The sequence below is a fragment of the Rhipicephalus sanguineus genome, chromosome 11, assembly GCF_013339695.2.
Source record: "Rhipicephalus sanguineus isolate Rsan-2018 chromosome 11, BIME_Rsan_1.4, whole genome shotgun sequence".
In the NCBI taxonomy this organism is placed as follows: Eukaryota; Metazoa; Arthropoda; class Arachnida; order Ixodida; family Ixodidae; genus Rhipicephalus; species Rhipicephalus sanguineus.
Window position 1 is genome coordinate 55,098,699 of NC_051186.1, and position 24,753 is coordinate 55,123,451.

At 47.1% G+C, this 24,753-nt stretch overlaps 2 protein-coding genes across 2 annotated transcripts in view; both read right to left on the bottom strand.

Annotated features, from left to right (window-relative positions):
* Positions 1–2,586: 2,586 nt before the first annotated feature.
* LOC119374094 (exostosin-1) overlaps positions 2,587–24,753 on the bottom strand; it is a 170,853-nt gene continuing 148,686 nt past the window's right edge. The window contains exons 3-6 of the mRNA XM_037644158.2: positions 18,530–18,796; positions 10,784–10,993; positions 9,452–9,612; positions 2,587–8,534 (exon numbers count right to left, since the gene is read on the bottom strand). Of these exons, the coding sequence (XP_037500086.1) occupies positions 8,168–8,534; positions 9,452–9,612; positions 10,784–10,993; positions 18,530–18,796 (1,005 nt within the window). The 3' untranslated portion in view covers positions 2,587–8,167. The remainder of the gene's footprint in view (positions 8,535–9,451; positions 9,613–10,783; positions 10,994–18,529; positions 18,797–24,753) is intronic.
* The window catches only part of LOC119375605 (2-oxoadipate dehydrogenase complex component E1), a 305,767-nt gene continuing 292,879 nt past the window's right edge, over positions 11,866–24,753 (bottom strand). The window contains exon 23 of the transcript XR_007414377.1: positions 11,866–11,878. The gene's annotated coding sequence lies outside the window, so the exon portion shown is untranslated. The remainder of the gene's footprint in view (positions 11,879–24,753) is intronic.

The window sequence follows — 24,753 nt, forward strand, 5'->3', positions numbered from 1 at the left end:
TTTCCGGAACTTGCTAAAAGACTCTAATGAACCATGTGCGTTGTGACCCGCGACAGCAGTAGTCCCTTCCAAATTTTAGTATGTTTTTTTGCATGATACCGGAGTAGAGCAGCGAAAGTAACAAAAGAAGCGCTTTGACGTGATGGATCAAGGCCACAAAATTACGGAATCACGGCCCTGTATTATGATTTTGTTATCGCGGAGATGTTGGGGATGTTTTTTGGGAGATTTAAGGCCGTGCCCGCACAAGTGCGACCTCAACGGTCGCGCATGCTGACGTTGTGAGGCCTGACTCCTTCACCAACACTGTCCTCGCCTTCTTTCGGTCGTCGTCTATCTTTCATAGGAGGTCTGATGCACGAGGCAGGCACGTGTAAACACAGTACAACGAGAGCAGCCCGCGTCGACGCGCTAGAAAAAGAAAAGTATGGCGCTAATGTCCTCTGTAATCAAAACGCGAAGCACATGGAGGCACATAAGGGCCTCAATGATTCGCGCACACAATCTCGGAGGCCGTGAAGCGTCTCTGAAGGTTTATTCTGACTGTAAGAAAAGTGTTTTTCTTACACCGTGATTCTGACGATGTTCGGCGCGTCTTCCGCAACAGCGCGGACAGAACCTCTTCGTATATGGGCGGTAGCGTACGTTCGTATCAAACGTTGGTGGGTGAAAATCCGTTCGCAACAACCGTACTCCATTACACTGCAGCCCAATGGGCATTGGCCGGGACCAGAAGTGACTCATTTTGTCAAAGGGAATTAAATTTTACTTTGTCTGGATTCAGTCACATAATACAGTGAAACCTCGGTGATAAGATCACAGCTCATGCGAAATTCGGGGTGATACGAATTTTTCGACGAAAAATTCGTATCACCCCGAATTTCGCATGAGCTGTGATCTTATCACCGAGGTTTCACTGTATTATGTGACTGAATCCAGACAAAGTAAAATTTAATTCCCTTTGACAAAATGAGTCACTTCTGCAACAACTTCTTTGGCTTCAGTGTCTTTTAATAGATGTTTGCTGGTGATCGTCGAATCGTGGTTGTGACCACATGGAACACATGCAGAATTGTAAACCAACGTGCAGGCGCATGCAATACAAAAATAAGTGTCCTGAGAAACAGAGAAATTTGATCCTAATGACGTTGTTATAAAATAACAGTACCAGTTATTTTCGCAGACACAGATCAGACCCTTTCGGCAAGTGAAGCATGGTTATTTCCACTGCTGCAGTCATTTTCGGTATTCCTCTTACAAGAACAGCTAATTACTGTCTCAGATGTCAGTCAAAAGTGTCATTGCCATTAATTGTGTACCACTATAGTCATTGCCACCTTGTCATCGTTATACATACGCTCAACGACCCAGTGAAATGCGGCCGGTTGTTTTCCTTTGCTCTCATATAAATGTAACAATCGAAAACAAGTACAACACTGTGTTAATAGCTAAGAAAAGTAAACTATAAATGGATGCAAGAGCTGCCTGACCGTTATTAATATGCGTCCTTCATCATCTGAAAGAAAAAGTTGCAGAAGATCCATATATTCTTACGAGATAAAAACACGAAGCATTTCTTTTCGCTAGCTAGGTTACGGAGGGGTGCTGCAAAACGGTGTTACCCAGTTTTGTTGAAGACCAACTCATACGGCGGACAGGGGGCGCTCCCTTCGTTGATTTTATGTCGGTGACCACGTGACGTCGGCGTGCTTACAGTCGCTTTTCCTTTCCCGTTCGAGTCGGGGCGCCTCCCCTTCTGCCGCGAGGATTCCCTTCACCCACGCCACAGCGGCTGCAGGAGGTTGCTGCGGCAGTTGTTGGCGCCGACGTCAGTTCCGGTGGGAGAGGTCACGTGCCTTCCGGGCACGGATTTTGCGGGCGCAAGGTGGGTGCGCGCTTTTGCCAACCTAGCCAAGAAAGACTTTCGTGTCAAGAATCGGATTAGCAATAAGATCAGGCTCATCTTAACGGGACACTAAAGTGAAACAATAAGTTAGTTTAGACTGATAAATTTTACTATGAAAACTCTATAGTGTCATTAATTTCACCACCGTATGGTTATTAGCATATGATCAAATCAGCAAAAGGTTTCACTTTTTAATTTCCCGCTGAAATCTCCGACGGTGACAACACGGATCTCAAGGTGTTTTTTTTTTCGTATTTTGGCCACATTAGCTCAACGAAATTTCCTGAAACTTGGTATGTTAAGTCTCTGGCTCTCACAGAGGACGATTTACTTCATTTTTACCAATTAGGAACTACGTAGGTACTAGTAGGCGCTGTCAAAATCTATGACGTCAGGGCGACTGGTGCGGAAACTTCAGTGTGGCGTCACCACCCGCATTTTCTTTTTGTACTTTTTCTCACTTACCGAGCGTCTTCTCGTCGTTAAGAGTGGTGCTGTAGGTATCGTAAAATAGTAATTTATTTACATGATAAGAATCGCTTTTCTCTTTAGTGTCCCTTTAAAGAAAGCCTGCACTACACCTTCGCTTTACATACGTAAGACATTTACTGTTGTTGATCTATGACAAACACATATATAACGTAAGACCAGCAGGCAATCAGTAAATGAGACACACTCGCTGCTGCAGTATATTTTATTTGAAAAAAAAAAAGGAAATATACATGTTTAGAGCAGCATCACTTCATTTGTTCACTCATGTGCAAATGGTGCTGCTACGTGTTCATCGTACACATTCTACAAACTCTGAGGAGATAAATTACTTCACAGTAGTGTACAACGTAACTCCTATTCAAGCACTCTTTCCCGGTGACGGCAACACAGCAGTCACACATCTACTCGAGCCATAATCCCAATACTTTCATCCACATCCTTCACTCTCCAGAAGGGGGGGAAAGAAAGATGGAGAGAGAAATATAAATGTTTTTTTAGCTTTGTTCATCACAAAATAACAATGAACATACCTAAAACAACTCTCGAAAACTGCAAAGTCATCTCTTCAAATAACTTACAGGAATAGACTACATCACTAATTTAAAATGGTAACGCGTACGTTTAAAGGCTTGGTAAAAAAAAAAAAAAGACTGAGAGACAAGAAAAAACACTGTCAACAACAGTTACAAATTTTAAAAAGTGCAAGGAAAAAGAGTCAAAAGAACATGCAATGTTCAGATACCTCCATCAATGAGGCACACAGTTGATCATCCATAAATTATGTTCTTTACAACAATGTTATTGCTCACAGCTAAAGTGCAAAGCAACTTTGAGAAACCATTTCAACGTACTAGGTTTCGCAGGTGTTTCACGCAAGTTCTGACGCTCACGAAAGCCACTGTGGAAGGGGAAAAAGAAAAACAAAGTAGGGGCTGCGGTGAATATTTTTCGCGAGAGGAAACTACAGCACGCAATTGCAACTACAAATGGCTACTCGGTATCTGCACTTGTAAATATTTGCAGGGGGCACCCGCCTCGCATTGCACGAGACCACGGGTGCTGAAAGCCCAAGGTGTTTCCTTAGATTGTCTCTAAACAGTATAAGTCCAGTAGGCAGTAGAAACACAAGAAAAACAGTTACAGTATATGAAGAGAGGGGAGTAAGCAGTCAACGCCCAAGCCAAGAAGGAAGAAAAGAAACCATCCAGTTCAAGAGCACTGGAACGAGTAAGAGCATAAGTGAACATAGCACTCTTCAATTCACACTCGCCCGTTTTGATCACTACGTAGTGCTGGTTTCGGGGCTCATAGAAACGAAGTCGAAAGCTGACAACCTTTTCGTCAAAGGTTCCAAAATGGAAACATTTCCTTCTCAAGTGGAAGATACAGTGATGTATAGACGAAAAAACCTCACGACACTGCACTCATACCGTATAGGGGATAGACTGGTACTTATGCTGATTGCGCTTGCCTGTTTTCCTGGGTGCCTTTCGAGAAACTTCTGGCCACCCAAATAGAGTTAGAAATGTGAGCACGGAGTACGCTTCACAGGGTAGTAGAAAAAGCAGCAACAAATCACGGTTCACGGGGCAAGCCACCTGGCCAAAGAAAACGCTGCAACTCGATGACGTGGCTCGAAGAGCAGCCTTTGAATTGACATAGGCAGACAACAGATTGTCGTGAGATTGGCCTGGTGTGGACGGGAGCAATCTGCCCCCCCCCCCCCCCCCCCCCCCCCCCCATTTTTAAACCTTTATATAGCTCAAGAAAGACCGCCAGAAAGTGTAAAAACGAGTTCCCACATAATCCTCAGTTGTTCTAGTGATGGATGTTACATATAGCTGTATTTCGTGAAGACGTAATGAAGACATGCACTAATTTAAACTAATCGCTTGTGTTTCGGCACAACTTTGGTTAAATAAATAAGTCTTCGACTAGCCTGTTAACGACTCAAAGCAACGGTGCCTCTGCAAGACGCGAAAAGGATTAAGTTCACTGCCGGCTACCTGGCTTAAAACAAGAGTACTCGGCAGGTAAGTATAGTCTGCACATGTGAATGCCACAGAAAGACACATTCCTCCCTACATAATGCAGTGCCATTTCTCGCTTACCTGCAGTTATTGCATTATTTGTCAAGTATTTGTCGCCTAAAGGACGTCAAAGTAAAGTCGTCAGAACCATCACACACTGCCAACTGTGATACACAGAGATGAAAAAGAAACATTCCAATGCGAATGGCTGCTTCATCCCGATATTCTTCCAACAAACTCAATCTAGAGCTCTGGCCTATACACTTTAATGGCCATGCTTCGAATAGCTAACTGTACAGGTTCTGCCTTTACAACATGGGGTGCGGCTTCTCACTGAACACTTCCGAGTCAATGGTTGACCGAGTCAATGGTGGACAGGCCCAAAGCTTGACATCAATGATGGAGTGTCCATGTGTTCCCGTAACTTGCTGATTGCTTGGAATAGGCGACAAAAAAACAAGGAGTACTACATACCCAGACCTTAGATGAAAAGTGAAATTGGTTGCCTGGGGATGTTTTTAAGGCACCGTTTCAAGCTAGGATGCACCTACGTGTAATGCACTGGTATGTTATGGAGCCGAAATTATGACTATCCGAAAGACTTTTGTTTGCACTGAATGCTCCCGAATGCCACTCTGCTGGTCGGCTCCATGTCCACAATTTGCTGGCTTTTTTGTGTCGGCCATTATGAATTCAGTGGAGGGCAAATGCATTTACAGGTAGCTTAGTGCCAGAGTGTAGTACCGAGTCCACATTGGACTGGTCTTAGTACGTTGCCTTAGTGATCGGTACGCGCCGAGGAAAGGTGTCACGCGTTGCACTTTACCTGTGACTCCTACAAAAGCCAGCGCATCTAGTGACGGAGCGAAAGACAAGACTTTGTATTGCTTCCACGCATGGCTCTGTGCCATTCTGTAAAAACCGTGACGGAGGTTTACGAGGGCGTTCGAGGGACCGCTAGAGTATGATTGGCTGCTGCTACTGTTACTGATGAAATCGTAATAGAGTAAGCCTTCTTTAAGGCGCGTGCCTCCGTACGATGAAGATTAAGTAGACGAGTCGACAGCAACGCGCAATCGCGCCGAGTGAGAAAGGTTGTGAAACAGGTTGGAACAATGCAGGGTCCAACCATTTTTGCGAAGAAGTAGGAACGATGCCCGCATCACCACCCCATATGACTGCAGGCATCCGTAAACACAAGCTGTAAAGAGCAAGCTGCAAAAAACAAACGTATACGTAGCAAATAACACTCTCATCAAGGACAAAACTTAATAGGAATTGCAATATATGGCAAGCAAGCGAAGCAAACGCTAAATCTGAGTTCGTTGTTGGCACAAAAAAAAAAGGAATTCAAGGACTATGCAAGTACAGCATTTGGGCTGGCACTGATGCGGTTAAATATAGAGCGTGTCAAGATGCGTACGAGTGCTCGAGAATAAGAGCCCTCCGGATGAAATCGTTCCCGTTGCGGAGCTACACGCGACATGCACATCAACTGCTACGCAGATGACCTAGATTAACGTAGTACTTGCTGAAAGTGAAAAAGAATGAACAAAGAACACTTGGAGAGACCACTGCAACAAAAACTCTGCTCCACTGGGTTCCATTTTTTACCTGGACCCATTTTTTAATCAAGACATTCCATCCTTCTAACTGACTCCTCCAATTTCAGATTCATATTGAACATAGGCTAGCAATATTTAATTCTAGTGATGTTAAAACAATAATTAATATCTATGAAAGAGATAAGTTAAGGTGGGCCTCTTCTTTTTTCATTGTAAGCCAATGAAATTTAGGGTAAAATCTGATGCACTCACTTCGGAAGCGAGATCAGAAAATCAGAATGGGGATGGGGGGAGAGATAGGCGACTCAAACTTTTATGACAGCGGGTGCCAATGGCCCAAAATACTTTTCAATCGATGCGTAAAAAGTGATGCTCAGGACAGCAACAATACCATATGCTGTAAAGTAATCTGTGAAGAAAAGCAGTTTTAAAAACTGAAAGCATGGTGGCGACAGTTTTTATTGCAGTGGTCTTCTTGGAGCCAGCCAGTAAAAAATTTTTATGTAGCTTCGTTGTTCAACGCAGCGAGAGATTGACCATCGAGGAGCATTTGAAGCATGAGCAGTATTAAGAGATCACACGTACCAACCACGCTCTATGCCTGAGTCGAAGTCGGTTGTTCTGGCACACATGTGAGTGCCGAGGGTGTAAAAAGCATCGTCGACCAATCTACGAGGGCACGTGTACATAGTACAAATGAACATGCAAGTGCAAAATCAAACTAAGCTCAGAATAATGCTTGTTACCAAAAAAAACGTAAAGCTGCATTTGCAATATGAGAGTGGGACAAAGGATAACCCTGTGTGGTAAATTATATTAAGTAAACATGTGAGTGCATATCACAAGAGAAGCAAAAAAAAAAAAAAAAAAGAGAGAGAGACTTGACGAAAGCCAATGCAGTACTTCCAAATGTCACTCAAGGTGCAATGCGAAAGCTGCTAAGAAGCGCCATCTGGATAATGTATTTTAAAGAAAGTCTGCATCAATGTGATTGCAAATTATCAAGTAATCTCTACAAAAGAAGCAATGAAAGAGAAAATACAGTGTCTCAACCATCATATAAGGAAAAGCAAAACTGTTCACGCTAGCTTAAAAAGAATATGCCATTCAGTAGGCGAATAAATGCAACAAAGACCTCACTGCCCTGTAGATTGACAGGCTCGTCGATGCAATTTCAATGCGCATCTCCGATTTCTTGGTGAAGGAAAAACGAGACCAAACAAAAGGAAACATCAAAACGTGGCATAGAACAGACGCTTGGCATACTATTCGTCGCAAAAGTTCCCAGTCAAAAACAACTCGTGAGCAGACCGGAAATAATGCGCAGTGGTTGTTAAACTGTAGTTGCTGATACTGGGAAGGCCTCAAACTATTTTAGAGTGAATACTTTTGGGTATGCGATTACTTTCGTGAAGTTTTGCATGACTCAGCACAGGCATGGCACAATGTAAGTATACAGCCGACGACATCCACGTACAGCAACGCGTATGTGGATGTACGTCAATGCATCTAGTGGCAAGTCACGTGTAACCTCACAAAAATGATGGTGATCCCCCAAAAGTCCTTGGCTTCTGTGGCTCCTATGACACCAGCCAACGTAGAGTTGCCATGAGGCTTCAAGATCAATCAGAGTTGAATTCGGTTGTGAGCGTTTGGCCCGGAAACATTTGCGACGGATGGTACAAAGCCTCAGCATTGCAAAACGCGCTGCTTCAGAAAAAAAAAGAGAAAAACTTTCAAGGAAAATGCCTGCTGCAGATGCTGCGATGACAGCCAGAACATCTGGCAGACCAGTTCCCCATTGGCGCGGTTGCAAAGTACGACAATACGGATCGACAGTGCTGCAAAAAACTTGAACTTGAGTCTCCTAGGTGATTTCACTAACAAACCGGAATACAGCAAAGCACACAGTTAGTGAATTACAGAAAAGGCTAATGTGGACTAGAAGCACCCCACTGTTCCTATGACCAATGGCGATGAACATTTATGACACCTATGATGAAGGGAATAACAACAAAACAATCTGAACTAGTTGATGCGACGTTGAGTGTCATTCCTTACGCCGCTGCACGACGACGTGACTCGAGTCTTCTTCCACAACCGCGGCGGTCATCCACGACGTCGGGCACACCAAAAAAAGGTCCTCGGCGTTGAAAGGGGGGACGGCTTCGTTCTCAGCTGCGGCCGGCGCCGACGACGCGATCGATGCGGCGGTACCGCTTACGCAGGTTTGACACAGGGTCACGGAACAGCACGGGGTCCAGGCGGAGCGACGAGCGCACCAGCGGCATGTGTCCCCAGTAGGTGGCGAAAGCGTTGATGCACGCCTGTCGCTGCACAAAGTGGTCGGGATCATTCCACGGCGACGGATAACCTTGGCCCGTGTCGCGGTACTGCTTGCGCTGAGTCACCTTGATGGGTGGCAGCCGGGTCACCTGGCTCACGAGAAAGTTCATGAGGATGTCCTCGCAGTTGTGGGCGGCGTCCACCGTCTGCCTCAGGCTCTCTGGCAGCCACGAGGTGTACATCTCGTGGTAGTACCTGGACCGAGACAATGCCGGAGTGCAGGGTATGTAGTCGTTAATCATTCTCAGCCTGTTTACGTCCACCGCAGGACGAAGGACTCCCCAAAAATCTTAAGTTTACACCATCCTGTGCAAGCTGATTCCATTTTATCCCTGGGAACGTCTTAATTTCGTCACTCCACATAACTCAACGCCTTCCTCGACTGCGTTTCCCATCACTTGGTAACCATTCGGTTGCTTTTACTGTCCACCAGTTGTCTGTACTAGGCATTAAGTGGCCAGCCTAGGCCCATTTCCTTCGCTTGATGTCAACTGGGATATCCGCCACCCCTGTTTGTTCCCTGACCCATTCTGTCCGTCTTCTGATGACACTGTAGCATACAATGCCCATTCCTTTATTGGTCGCGGAAGGAACCTGGAGGCTACTCAAAAGCTTGATAACACTTATTATAAGAGCTATAAAGACAAGATCGTATGCTTTTAACTAACATCTGATATAGTGAACATATTTTATCACTGGATTTGACTGCTATACTGTACTGCCAAGGTTTCACCGTATCATGGTTTGACTACATTTTCATACAATCTAACATTGCATTTTCACACAAGTACTTACACGAGGTCCTCCTGACAATTTTTACTTTGGAACCTCCTTCTGTATTACATTTACTTTGTAAGTGTATTAATGTCTTATGTCAATAAATTGATTGATTAATTGATTGACTGCATCTCGAAGAGGGACGTGCAGTTGAAGCGGGATACAGCGGAGCCTTGGTTGTACAAATAGGTAGCGCGCAACTTTGAAATATTTTCATTGGGCGCACGAAACCCTTGGTTCAAAGAAGGGAGATGTAGACTTTCGTGTATTTAAATTTGTGAGATATAGAAATGTGAATGTGCTGCGGGTGTGACATAAATTGCGTGCTAAAGTACCTGTGGTAAAAGGCGGCCCCCGTGAGCACCATGGAGTACTCGTTGGTCCACTTAGAGCTGTAGCCCCAGGCAGACTTGGCGTCGTCCCAGTAGTGTGAGCGAGCTGGGTAGCCCACGATGCGCTCCGGAAATGACTGCCACACCCGGAACCCAAAGTCCATCTGCAAACAGCAAGGCATATAATTCTCGTAAAACGATTGTGATGGCTTCAAGTCCTTGTCATAGGTTGAAGCAACATTAGAACAGAAAGCAACATAGTCGCTCGACTCTTTAGTGCATAAGCATTCTTGCGACTACCTTGAGAATTCAAATAAGGCTTCATATTCAGAAAAAAAAAAAGATATACAAAATGTTTCAATTGTAGCGAACAGGTATGCCCAGCGCTGCAGCCACATCGCCAGCTCTGCTCGAGGCACGAGCCGGAGCTGCCCAGCCTGTGTTTGCTGCAACACTGCCTGCGCCTGTACAGCTCTTGCGGCCCCTGTTCGGACGCTCCTGGCCCAGTGTTTTTATTATATTTTTGGTGGAGGTGCTGGATGCTGTTTTTATTATACAATAAATAAAAATAAACTACAATGCAGTAGTTCTTTTGGTTAAACTTGACGGACACATCGAGGTCTAATCTCATTTACCTACAGCAGAAGATCGAGCTATGCATTGCGGCTACTTCGGACCTCTTAGTGGAATAAGCAGTGCTGCAAAGTTTATGAGAAGAGGGGTGACAAGAACATTGCATACTTTACTACACGCTAGACACACTTAGTACGTGATGTACTTGTCTCCTGTCTTCTTGTAAACTTTTCGGCACTACTCATTCCTCTATAGTCGTTTACAACCTAAGGAAAAATGTCAGCCCCACCCATAGCCATCGCTGTCCCTCCCATGGAAAATTTGCATAAACGCACCATCCAATAGCACTTACTCATTTTCATGACGTCAAGCACTTTTTCAGCGTTTCAAATAGTTGACTTTCCCATACAAACCCCCGTTTGTGTCGCTGGTTTTAGGTTGGAAACTCAAACGTCCTGCTAAATTTCGTCAGGTATTCTGACATCGCTACTCAGCCAAATGCACTGTTTCAAGTAGTAATGAAGAACCTCTAACTTTCAAGATGCATCGTATTTACATCAGCCAAGAAAAAGTACTTTCGGTTCTATTGGAAACCAGTTAGCATGACTGTCTTTCACAAGTTAAGGGCAGGTGCGCCATGATACTGTGGGCAGAGCTTACATTTTTTCTCAGCTTGCAACCGAGTATAGATACAGCAATTGCTCATCGCAACTTCTTCCACAGTGGGTTCAACGAGCGACGGATAAGTAGTATGTTTCTCACTTCTTCAGCGGTGAGCATGACATCCTCATCCAGCGCAAGAACAGCGTCGGTGGTGATGAGGGGGTGGGGTGCAAAGCGGGCGCTAATGGACCTCTGCGGTGGGACCACCACGTGCACGGGGACTCTGCTAGTGGCCGGGGAAAAGCCCGCGCCCTGAAGAAGTTTGGCCACCACAGGGGCCGGTGACTCTCCGCCCCACACGACCAGCACCTGCAACAGGGAACACCAAGGACAAGACTACCGGTCATTCACATGCTCATGCTCCCACTGCGGGATCTTCAAATGCATGAGCAACACGACACACCCATAAAGATGAAAAATTCGTGAACACGAGGTGTCGCTGGAGTCAACATTGTAATGAGCGGTCTTGTCTTCTTCAAGGCTGCAACTTCAAGGTTGCAGCCTTGAAGTTCATTTCTTCAAGCTTCCTGTTCCCCTGAACTTCTGCCTTTCTTGGATGCCCATAGCGACTATTTTACGGATGGGTTTCAGTGATACCATATTGGGCTGTAGCCTTGCCTTTTTGTATCTTTAAGATGGGTTTCAGTGATACCATATTGGGCTGTAGCCTTGCCTTTTTGTATCTTTAACTTAACGAACAGTGCTATTAGACGCATACGCATGAAAATGGCTGGGTTGGTGCATTCGACATTTCACCACCATATTAATTTACGTCGCGACATGCAAAAATAAGAATAGATTAATTTACAGCGCAAGGTGGAGGAGTCCATGTGTCTCATGTACAATCGTCTATATACAACTTTGAATGTGATATGGACATGACTGTCCGCACATCATGTGAACAACTTCTCTGGGTCAGGTGAAAGCTTTAGGCTGGTATAGACAGAGTAATGACAGAGCCTTCACTGTAAGAAGCAGGGACAATAGCAGTGGCTAAAGGAAGCTCGTTATTTATTCTCAACATCAAAGCAAAAGTAAGCTAAGACACTACTCGTCAGACTTCCTAAGGCCTGAACATTTTAAAACTTTTTTAATGCTACAAATATAATGTTTCATGCACAAATGAATGATGTTAATGGTGATCAGTAGGCAAGGGTGCACTGATGAAACCAGGCACATGATCACAGCTTTCATCTGAAATGCAGTTAAATGAAAGAAGCCATAATAGGGGCCTTTAGTGGAAAGGAAGGGGGCAGTAGTAAGACCAAGGGGCACTTAACTGCAGAAAACTGCAGGAATTAGAATTGTGTGGAGCCAAAGCTTGAGTGGTCAAACTGTATAATGCGCACATTCATACCAGCAAGGTGAAAGCCCAAGACAGCGGCGTGGAAATAGCCACTGGTCAATCCTGTCTGACCGACAGATTCAAGGCAAGGAAATTACACTCTTTCTCAGATCTTCCCTTTTAAAAACTTCTGGGGCTTTATTGCAGGCTTATTCCTATAGTTTTCAAAGTGGCTCTGGTTGAGTTTTTCTCGCACAGCATTTGGTCTCTGGTATGTGCCATCGGGGCCTAAGCGCACAAAAAGCCTGAAAAATGCGAAAGAAAAAAAGAAAACAAAGAAAAGAAATTGGCGCAGCTTGCACTAGTGGTGCAAGGTTGGAGTAAACAGTGGAGCTGGGCTGGCCTCCATTGTTTCTCTTTATTTTTCTCGTTCTCTCTGTGTTTTTCTATCTCTTTTTTGTCTCTTCTATTTCTTTCTTTCTTGGTATATCTACTTCTTTCTCTCTCTTTCTATCTTTTTTCTTTTCTTCCTCTATCTCCCTATTTCTCGTTCGCTCTTATCTCTTTCTGTCTCTGTATTTCTTTCTATCTCTTTCTCTCTCTGTCTAGTTCTTTCTCTCTCTCTCTCTGCACTCGTTCTGTCACTCATCCGAGTTGCTGCATTTCACGACGGAAAAATCGGAGCAACGGGAGAGCGCGCACTGTGCGCACGCGTTCGGGTAGCAAAGAAGAAGAGGACGAAGAGAGCGCGCGCCGGCATGATGATGATAGTTTTGTGAACGCAAACGTGTTAAAAGATCACAGGGTCCCTATGCAAGAAGACTCAAATGCGACAGCCAAATTTTTTTTCTCAGTTGATGCACTATCCCCTCCCCCCCCAACCAACCCCCGCCTTCAATTAAACAACCCCTTCAAAAGCTTTCTGCATCTATACATGGTTCTGCACTGCTTCCAGGATCGGCCCACCAAACGACGATGTCACGTGATGACGCCATGTTACGTCACGTTATGCGTCGTCATAGTGACGTCGTCACAAATTTTACCTATCAGTTAGTTACGCCATGGTGCCGTCATCGCGTGATGATGATCTTTTACATCAATCGTGTTCACGCCGACGCCGCCTGTCCCTGGCTTAACCAGGAGGGGGAAGGGGTCCGAAACCTTCGAAAATTTTCAATCTTTCATGTGCATGTCAGCACAAACGACAAGAGGGGACGCAGAACGCTGATAGCGCTCTGTCTCTCTTCTGTCCCGTCGTTTGTGCTGATATGCACTCTTAATCATGTTGTGAAAACACATACACGCACGAATATACATAAATTATGGTTGAATCCCCTCCCCCCCCCCCCCCCACCGAAAGAAATTTATGGCTACGCTACTGCCGCCGAGGGTCAACTTTCGCGTTTGGCGAGGCATCTAAGGCTTTCGCCTTAAAGAAAGAAAGGCAAAGCGCTGCAGACACCATGTTTTCGCAACGACGACTGTTTCGCAACGCACCCACGGTCGCCGGCCGGCACCGCTATTCAAACTCAGGGGGCGAACGTTGGTGGCTAGCACTAACGCTCGCTCTAACCAAGAGGGAGCTGCCGCCTGCCAAAGAACGAGAGAAAAAAAAAAAAGAAGTTTGCGGGATAGCTAGGAGACCTCTTGGATGTCTTGGATGCTCGCTCGCGGGTTCAGATCGAGAGACTCGCGGACCAGGCGGGGTTGCCAAATACCGCTGTCTAGACTGCAGGGCCGTCCGGGAAAGTGGCGGAGAGCGGCCTAAAAGTGAGCAGACGACGACAGGCCAGCGGGACTCCTTTCCAGGAGCAGATACCGGAAATTAAGACGGACGAGGAAATGCCGCCGATTTCCCTCCTTCGCGAAAGCTCGGGGATAGCGACCGCGGCTGCCGCCAGCCGCCTTCTCCATCCGCTAGCGGATCCCGCTCGCTAAAACAGTGCAGCATCAGCTTGCGCAAGGAGTGCCGCGACTAAGCCACGGACTATTTCACGTAAGACATGTGCGCGCCTGCCAACTTGGGCTGTTAAACAAATGTTTTCTTATTTTTGTATTTCGCGACGTGAATTGATGAGGTCAAGAAACGTCGAATGCACCAACCCAACTGTTACCGTGTGTATAAGTCAACCGTAGCACTGTTCGTTTATTTGTTTAAAGGTGCAAAACGGCAAGGTTAACAGCCCAATATGGCGGCACCGAAACCCATCGCGCGCGCTCAGGCAGTTGAATTGGTTGAATTATAGTGTTCTAGAAGGTTTTCTACAGTTACTTGAACGAAGAAACAGCGCTAGAACAGGACGAAGACGAAGACCAACCAGCCCAATTCAAGACGTTAACACAGTTCTTTTCTACAGTATTCTAGAAAGTATTCTAGCTCAATCTAGTTGAATTGGTTGGATGCGGACAAAGAAAGGAAGTTGGAGCTGCCTACATGCATAGGCGTGCACATGGTTCTCCATTAGGGAGAGCCAAGTTTCACCGCCCGCACCCCCCCCCCCCCCGCACCGCAACTCCGTTGGCGGGGTCCGAAAGAAAACAAGCTGCGCAGCGGATGGAAAAGTGCAAGTGAAGATTGACGTACTTCTCACAACGGCCTGTCCCCGGCTTTCCGGGGGTAAAGTTGTAGGAATTAAGTATACAGTTCCTATAAAGTCGGATACAACTTTTAGAAGTCCGCGGCATTTCCTCGTCAAAGGCGGACGCACACGAGCCTGCACCAATGGGCTAGCACTCCTGTGTGACGTCATGAGCCGGAGAGCCGGCGACCCCGCCTTCGGAGAACATGGACAAGTGTATGCATGAGCGGGACTATTTCTTTAGTCGCGGAGGCGATCGGCTGCCGCGCTTTGGTCATCTGGGTGGGGCCTCTCCTGTCTTCTTAATTCCCCAGCCGCCATTATTGGCAAAAACATGCATGGCCATCATAGGCGTTATCAAGGTTCTCCATTAGGCGGGCTAGATGGAAGGGGGGGGGGGGGGGGGGCAAGTTTCACCACAGCGTTCACTCCCTTCTGCAGATGATTGGAGAAGTACGATGGCCGTACGACTTTACTCAATCAGACCTATCGCGTCATTGTTTAAAGGTATGGGGCAAACTATAGGCGCCCCCTTAGATGATTAGGACAGATAAAGAGAGGGGAGGGACGGGGGAGAGGGCCCAGTTCGCACGCCTATGCGTAGGGTACAAGAGTTCTTAGTTGGTTTGCGTACATCGTGTGGAAACAGCCCGTTGAACGCACTGCTTCTACATAATGTGATTGTCAGCAATTCACCAATCAATGCACTGCACTAATGTCAGCTCGCGCAGAACGCTAATCTTCTTACACACAGAACACCAAGGGGAACGTCAAGGCCTCGATAGAAATCAGCATGAGCGCGGGCGCTTAAACGGCGCGCCTTTGTTTATTTATTTTTTTTTTCTTTCTCGGTCGAGTCTCCCAGTGTTTCGAAAAACCCACGCCCATATTATCCTATTCATCGTAAGGCAAATAAAGCGGGAAAACGTTGAGAAAAATATTTAAAAAAAAGCGAAATAAAAGAACACGTGAGAGCAGTTAGCGAACGTCCGATGCAGGATGTTTTCGGGATCTGAAATCAGATTATCTCTTCTCTACTGCACACGTCCCGGACAAACCCAAGGCGATCGAATTCCTATTGATTTCCGCTAGAATGTGAACTCACCGCTCGCCATTCAACTGTTACAAATCCAACCGAAACTCGAAGCAAGCTACTGAAAAACTGCGTCAAAGCGACAGATCGAGCAATTAAATGGTCGCAATGTGAGGGATAAGAAAAAAAAAGATAGTCAGGAGCATTTGTGTACACCCCCCATTACTGCTCACTCGCCGGCGCCCTGCTTTTCGCAAACTATGCCGGCGCCGCCACCACCGAAATCTAACTCGCAGTTTGCTCCGAAAGTCGAAGCATTGGTGGCGGTAGCATGAGAATTATGCAAATACGCAAAGTAAGGTTCGTACATCTATCGGCTCCATAGACGAAGTAAACATTCGACTCATCAATTAAGTTAACGAGCTTCCAGCGTCACAACCGCGCACGGAAAAACGCGAAGACGTCGACCTCGACGCCGGTTACTGGCTAAGCCTTAGCCACATTGCTGGCGTAACCAAAGTATCGTGGACTAGAAGAAACCTTCTAGAACGCTGTAACCAAAGCAAACACGGATAATAATAATAATATCTGAGGTTTAACGTCCCAAAACCACGATATGATTATGAGAGACGCCGTAGCGGAGGGCTCCGGAAATTTCGACCACCTGGGACCACCTGGGAAATTTCGACCACCTGGAACCACACGGGCCTCAAACATTTTCGCCTCCATCGAAAATGCAGCCGCCGCGGCCGGGATTCGATCACGCGACCTTCGGGTCAGCAGTCGAGCGCCATAACCACTAGACCACCGTGGCGGGGCAAAGCAAACACGGAACCGAGCAAGCCATCGTGATACTCTCCTCGCTTCAACTCACATCCAAACCTTACATATCGGCATTGAACATCAGGCGCGCGGAGACGGCGCGCACGAAGTGATCGCAGCCATGTCGGCTCGCTTTTTTGCTTGACTGCTACGACCTGCACTACTGGCGATACAACCGCCGCTCCGCTTCCGACTGTGCTGTGGAAATAACGTGATAACGAGTCAGACTCAGTAGCTCGCGCCTGCCCCTTCCGCCCTCGCCTCACTGAAACGCAAAAAAAAAAAAAAAAAGACGATAACCACTCGAGACAGAACAGAAAAAGACGGTACATGCTTACTGTATTTCAGGAAGCATGTACCGACTAGCCCAGCAACAACCTTTGCCTCCTAGATTTCTTCGTGTCGCTGTATGTGGGCAAAGACCCCTAGTGCTCTCTAGGGAGCGGTGGGAGAACTAGTACATTAAAGTGATAAACATTCACAGGGTCCTTTATGAAGTCGCCTAAGGAGACTCGAAGGCCACTGCATATTTTTTTCTTCTCAGTGGATGTACTGTTATTATTCTCAGTCAATGTACAGAATTGTTATTGCAGAAACCTGGTGCATTTTACTTTTCTGCTGGCGCAAATTCTCGGCAGCGGCCTAATACCGAATGAGTTGCCCTTTCAAACTTCTTTCCCCGCGGACACTAGGAGAAAACAAACAGACAAGCAAACGTGTCTATAATGGTGATTGCACTAAGCGTCACAAGATGTCGATACCATCGTGCAGTAACCCGTATTCCGAAACCCCTTTGCGTACACCGAAATACCGGACAAGCAAAAACCTCTGATGTCATGCAATGGCGTCATCATGTGACGTCAGGGATGACTTCATTTGTGATCACGTGTCCACCATTAATAGTTTCATCACCATGATCGTAAAGTGCGCGACCATATGACTGCAAGGTGCAAGGCTGTGCCATATAGAGCAAGCCTCGTGGTTGGCGCAATGCTGCACCGAACTATTCGGGATTCACTCTCTACCCCCCTCTCTCTTTTTTCCTATCGAGATGTTTGCTCGAGAAAATAACAATAATAAGCGGTAGAGGAAGAAAAGAAAATGAAAATAGCTTTACGATGGTGGCGGACAGCCACCAGTCTTCTCCAGGGACAACGGCGCAACCCCTGATTCGAGTGCAGCGACTTCTGACGACGAAAGTAATCGGTGCACTGCCGCCGTTTCTTTCGCGCTGCAAAAAAAACCACCGTCGTCGTGGTCAGTCATCGAAAGAATGTTCGAGGCACGCGCAGCTTGGTCTCCGAATCGAGATTTGCGGACGCTGATGACCTTCGATATAGTACAGCGTAGTAAACTTTGGGAATCAGTGGTCGCACGACGACCCATTTGAGCGCCGATGACAGTGCGGGAAACCGCGCCGGAAAAGTGTAGTCGCGGCAATCAAGTTCGTATGTGAAGACTCTTTCAAACGTGGTGCACTCTAGAAATTCGCACTGCTCTTCATCCTATTCCCTACCCCCCCCCCCCTCTCCCTCCACCAAACGCACTCATTCACACAAAGCACACACACACGTACCGACAAGCCGGCGCCGAAAAAAAAAAAAGTAACAGTTTCGCCGCAACGGCGACAGTGGGGGGATTGGCCGCTTCCCTTATAGACCTTTTAATAGGAAAGAAGAACCACCTCCTGGACTGTGGCACGGGAGTACAAAGGCTGACGTCATCCCTCCCCCATGAAAAATTTCGCCTGGCTCCCCTTTGCCCTTCCCCCAAGAGCGCTGAAAGGCTGAACCAAGGTAATCGGTACGCCCCTCCCTATACTCCTCCGAGGGAACTTGCTCGTCGTGGGTAACACAACAGCCCCCCCCCCCCCCCCCCGCCTCCCCGTAAAAAAAAAAAAATCCTGGCTCCATCCCCGGACGTAGGACTGGAAAGGGGGCCAAACATCAACTGTTATAGCGCGGAAACACAACAAACGACAACAAGAGACTTGTTGTCTTTGTCGACTGCATGATCGACACTTTTGTCGATCATGCAATACCAACTAGCCCTAACGGCTACCCGTCCCCTTATATATATATATAAGTATGCACTGGCCAAGCCTTCACTGTGAAGGATATACAGACCTTGTCGAGGCATGTGGAGTGGAGCACACTCTTGAGCAGCCTCTGGAGCGGCTGCGTGCTGGGCATGGCGGAGTAGACGACGGCCGTGTAGCGTCCTCCACTAGGATGCTGCTGCTCTTCCGAAACGACGCCGGTGTTGCGGTGTCGATGGAAAGGCAGCGGCCTCAGGGTGTCCGCGAACTGCCGCAGCGTCAGCAGGGCGCCCGGGTGGCTGTTCCAAACGACGCCGTGGTGAGACTCCCAACTGCGCACCCGTTCGCGCAGGATCTGCAAAAGATCATAAAGCGACGCGACACGTGTTAGCAGAGGAGGAAGGCGAACACTGATTACTGGTACAGAATATGCTAGCGCGCAGACAGTTGGAGTGAGACTGAAAAGAAGACAATATGGCGGTCATCCGCGTAAAAAAAGACTTTATTCTAGTTTTTCTTTGTTATCTGTTCATGTGCATTTTACCTACGTCATTTCCGTGACGGAAATGACGTCCGTGAAGTCATTTCCGTGACAGAAATAATGTCGGTGAAGTCTTGGTGGACCTCGGCATGAGACAATTTCGTATTAAAATATGTGCATCCTCAAGTTCTGCTCACATCGTACACAGGCCAGCTCTACGCCGAGCTGGCCGAGCTCACACGGTGTACGCTATACACACCGAGGAAACAACAACCATCTTTTAACTCAACGTAAGCATGATTAAATGAAAAAAAAAGAGAAGAGAGCGCTTACGCATTGAAATGCGACATCAAAACTTTCGGTATCACGAGTGGTATGCGCAATTTGCTCGAGATAACCACGTCTTGTCGCCACTAATCTGGCCGCCAAATGTAATGTAACGGCTCTGATGTAAGCATATGAGTCGAAATTACGCCGATATGACACGACGGGTGATTGCGGCAAACATTATAGATGCACGAAAAGAAAAAAAACACGAGGGCACTGCATGAGGAGAAACGAAGACGCTGCTTCCGTGCGTCTCACGTCTGCAGCAACGACTCAACATGCAAGATCCCCAACTATAGCACAGATGGGATCCATACCGATATGACACGAACGGATACGACGGTGGAAACGAAAGCAGACGTGCGTTGCTATAGCCTACATCGTCTCGTTTCAATCCGTGAACAATGCCATACCCCCCTGGGGGCAGAAATTTTGGGCGCAGAACTGTCGTTTTCATTCCTATCAGGTGTATATAATAGGAAGCTGACGCTCTGAAGGTTCGTTGTTCACATACGCAAAAAAAAAAAAAAATCGGGAGAATAAGCATCAAGGGACCACGAGGACACGTACGGACGTAATTTGGTTTGTACCCCCTTTTTCTTGCATGCCCACCCAAACGACAGCGCCATTCGCTCCGCTGTCCATGAGAGACACAGAAAAAAAAGGGAAACGCTCTTGTACGTGATCGCGATGCCCAAATGAGCTCCCAGACTACCCCGACACTCATGGCCGTCCTCCCCCCCCCCCTTTTTTTTCTTTTCTAAGCGTATCACTTCTCATTGACTCGAGAACTCATTTATTCGTCTCGCACGTCCCACGTTTTCGACTGCTTTCGCACGGCCCGCCAATGCATCGGGCATGAAAAAAAAATTTCTCACGCACTACTGTTATTGCTGTCCACGCTCCTTTGTTTGCCTTACTCTTCCTTTCTTCCTGCTTTCCTTTAATTCATTCCTCCCTATTTCCTAGTTTCTTCTCTTCCCTTCCTTCCTTTCTCCATCCAACTTCCTTCTTTCTTATTTTCTTTCCCTCCCCACCGCTTCCCCCGTTCTCCTTTTTTCCTCCTCCCCTTCCTTCCTTTATTTTCCCCTTTCTTCCTTTGTCATGAGCGCTCGCTCTTTCGTAACTGCTGTTCTCGACACCGAACAACACAAATTTCTTTGCAATCTCAGCCAAAACTTAGGCGCGGCCACCACGCACGCATGCACGCATGCGGAGCCCATTACGATAAGCCATGGCCATTTCCCGGAACTCGCAGTCCGACGTGTGTACGTGCCTCCTCGACGAGAAGTATCAAGTTCGCAGAGTTATCACTGGCGTTAGAAGAAAAAAAAAAGAACAGAGGGCCGCGTCAAAGCGACACGACAAGAAAAACAACCGAACGCAGTTATTGAGAACAGACGGATATATACGGCCTTTCAGAGATTTTTTTTTTTGTATTACCCGTTAGCCGAAGGCTGCAAGTATCCGTGCTTGATAGTCGGTAATACCTTAATTTCTGCAACATATAAGGAAAGCACGACGAAGCGTCATGGCGAAGGAGGTGGAAGAGGAATGAAAGAAGAGGGGAGAAAAGGGTAGGCCTCGTGCTCGAGAGGTCTTTACCTTAAACATCCTGCCGCACGGTTCTTGGCCCACCTCCATGTGCGGGTGAGCGCCATATCAGGAAGAGGACATCATCATCATCATCATCATCGATGATCGACTGATCATGGGTCATGATGACGGATGATCATAGATCATCGACTGAGAAGGAAAGAAGATGGTTTCCGCCTTCCAGTCGTCTTTGGCGAATGCGTAAATAGACACGCGGCCAAATGAGACGTCGGTAGGCGAGGCGACACGAAACTAGCGAGGGCAACACATACTAATTACTAAGCATAATTTGCTCGTACAAAAAGTGAAAATTTTGCGCCGATCACACGTCTCAAAGAGGCCCACATGACGCGCTAGAGCCTTCCCGCAAGAGGCTCCGCACTAGCCAATGGGAAAAATTGAATGTATACGACTCGCAAGTGGCAAAAAAAAGAGAAAGCAATGAAAAAGGAGAGGGCTTGCCGCTTCAAGAGAAAAAAAAAGGGGGGGGGGGGGAGGTAAAATCGTGCGTCGAACGCTGTCGCCTTCTTATCAGTCAGAACCTGCGCGAAAATGAACGCAGCACAGTCGGCACAGCCGCACTGGGAATGTGCGGCGAGAGCCAAGTTTCTTTTAGAAAGGGCGCAGCCGGCAGAATACGAAGACGCGGCAGCTGCGTAAGAGGGAGGCAGATTAATAAGAGACGCTGTAAGGTCGGCCTATTATACACACTGCTGGAACCGGAAGAGGTACTGAGATATTCTTTTCTACGCCTATTCAGGGCAACTTCCGGAGCGACAAGAAAAACGGGGAAATAAGGGAACAGAGAGGCGGTGCATGGCCTCGGTGGTGATATATAGATATAGATATATACGACCGAGAGGTAACTGTGGGGCGAAGACGGCAAATGGTGCCCCAAGGGCGAACTCCACGGCACAGCACTATACTATACACCACGAAGAGCGCAATGAAAGGAACACAGGGAGAAGAAAGATATGGGCGGTCTCCCTGCCTCACTAAAACAGGGCAGCGTTGTGAAAGCTGCGTGTATTACAGTCGCTGGCGGATCCAGAGTGGAGGGAGGATGGGGTACGGATGTCCTGACCCACCCTTAGTTTTTGAATGTGTATCATCAAGAAGACGATCCCACACTTCCCTTGAGCTGAGACCCCCCCTCCCCCTGCCCTCCCTCTGAAAAATCCCGAATACGCCCTTGAGGACAGCCGTAGTGGTCCTCAAGGGCGGATCCAGAAATCAGAGGGACCCAACGCAGCTGCACTCCAAGAAAAAAAATTGGCCGCGTATCTGCGTGCTTCGCTGCAAATGTCGTCGAAAGACGACAGTCTTCTGCCATTTATGTTTTGCCTTGCCTCAGACAGCGCCTCCTCTATGTTGGATCGGCCGCATCTGGCTGGCATTGATAAAGTAGAGGAGGCGCTGCGTTAAAATACTTTTATTGAGGGACCATGGTTAAAGTCATTGGAACGCTGCGTTAGGGTGCCTTGATGCCCGCGCGCTCCGCTGAGGGTGAGGACAGGCGCGTCGTCTGCTACAACGGCCGCCATTGCGAATCCCGCCGCAGCTCAGCAGCATGCAACGTTATTAGATCTAAAAAGTAATCTAAAACGTTGGCAGCATGCGAAACGCGCTACACAAGGCGCTTGCGGTGCGCGGATACGTCCGGAAATAAGTGCACGCTAGTGATCTTTCTCTTTTTCTTTTCTTTTTTGAAACTTGGGCAGCTTTTATTGCTGTTGTTGCCTAAATGTTAGCATGTAATTCATGTAAGCTGACGGCATGTGCATGTGTTATGCGCTAGAGGTAGACGTAGACTCTGTGATGTTGAAAACGAATCCTCTTCCTTACGCCGGAAACGACAAACTCTAAAGCCTTACTTAATTTTCTCGTAAGCTCTGCATTCCAAATACACAAATAATCGTTTAAAGTATTTGTATACGTGTAAGCAGCAGCAGCAGTATATATGTATCTGAACACACACAATTTAGTGTTGCGAAGCTACCTAAGCGCGATTAAGGTGGCTCATTTTGCTAAGTTTGCAAACAATTTACTCGTTTATTATAAATGGCATCATATATATTGTATATAGAGGGCCGAGGGGAAGTATCGTGCGAATATCGTGCTAAAATGATATGAAAGCTTCTTTATCATTATTATTGCTCACAATCTAGCCGCTACTGTATCGGCACTCGAGTTGCACCTTAAGTTCTTATCAAAACGATGAATACGTTGTTGAGTAGTATGCCGTAAAACTTTGCATGCGCGCAGTATAAGTGCGTTTTAGATGTGAAGCATCTGATAGCGGAGTTCAATCCGGTGGTGGTGGTGTGCGGCGTGACCACCCTTACTGCGCATGCGCAGACCCTCTCCCCACACCTCCTCTCCCTTTTCTCCCTCTCCACCCATTTCCCATTCCCCTCTCCTCCTCACCATTTGCCCTCTCCACTCACCCTCTCCCCCCTCTGAAACGCGGGCTCGCCATGCCGAAACGCTGCTTCGCATCGCCTCATGGTCCCCTTTAGCGGGAGATGGTGTCAGTTTTTTCCTTCTTTTACAGCGGAAGCTGTTATGAGATCATTTCACCGGCCGGTTTTGGTGCCGTAGTTGTCCGCCGCCGCCGCCGGTGTCCGTAACCGGTATCGCTCGAAATAAGAAAAAAAAACGAAATAAGAAAAAAATTCCAGGATGGAACGAGGTTCGAACCTGGGCCCTCTGCGTGGGAGCCCAGTATTCAACCTCTGAGCCATGCCGGTGCTTGAAACTGCTTTGCAAAATGGTCCTATACAGGCTTCATGTCGGGAAGGAAGTTAGGAACCACATTAGCATATGCAATATAGCGTGGTAGAAGAGTAAAATAAGCACCAAACGTCGCCCAACGCGAATATTGTAACCAGGCATCACACAATGCGAATTGCGCAACGAGTAGGTTGTTGAATGCTTCCAACCCATTACAAAGTGCTCTGCCATAATTCTTCGTCCGTCATCAGGCACAGCATCAACAAAGTTCGCATCATGCCTTACATGCGTTTAGCAGGTACCACGGCTCTCCGTAGAATGAAGAAAAATGGCACAGTGCCTGCTGTCCTACTTCTCAAAATTACAATGATTTAGAGCGTAGTGGGTTCCTGGCAAGTGCACTTGTATTGGTTGCCAAGGAAGCCCATAAGCGCACGATCCATTTCCTCGGGGTCTCAGTAAAATTACAATGATTTAGAGCGTAGTGGGTTCCTCGCAAGTGCACTTGTATTGGTTGCCAATGAAGCCCATAAGCGCATGATCCATTTCCTCGGGGTCTCAGTAAAATTACAATGATTTATAGCGTAGTGGGTTCCTCGCAAGTGCACTTGTATTGGTTGCCAAGGAAGGCGATACGCTCATGATCCATTTCCTCGGGGTCTCAGTAAAGTTCTTCGCCCTCCCCCCCCGTCTCTTTCCCACGTCAACGTATGTTATACATCATGACGGGAGAGGGGAATGGCGACCGGGCGTCACCGAATGCAAATTACGTAACTGGTGGGCCGTTTAAAGCTTCCAACCCATTACAAAGGGCTGAGCCATAATTCTTCATCGTCATCAGTCGCCGCATCAACAAAGTGCACATAATGCCTTACAGACGTGTAGCTGGTGCCTGACGAATGACAACGGGCTCTAGAAACGCCGCTCTTCGAGCTTTCGCTGTGACTGTGCTGCGGTTTCAGCGCAGGCCTGGCGTTTTTTTTTTTTTTTGTACCTGCAGGTTTTCTTGCATGCCCAATTGCATGCACATATTATTGAGTGTTTCCAATACTGTCTTATACTTTGTGCGGCAGATGCACGGCGTTATTTATTTGTCTCTTTTATTAATAATAATCTTGAGGTTTTACTTGCCAGAACCATGATATGATTATGAGGCACGCCGTAGTGGAGGGCTC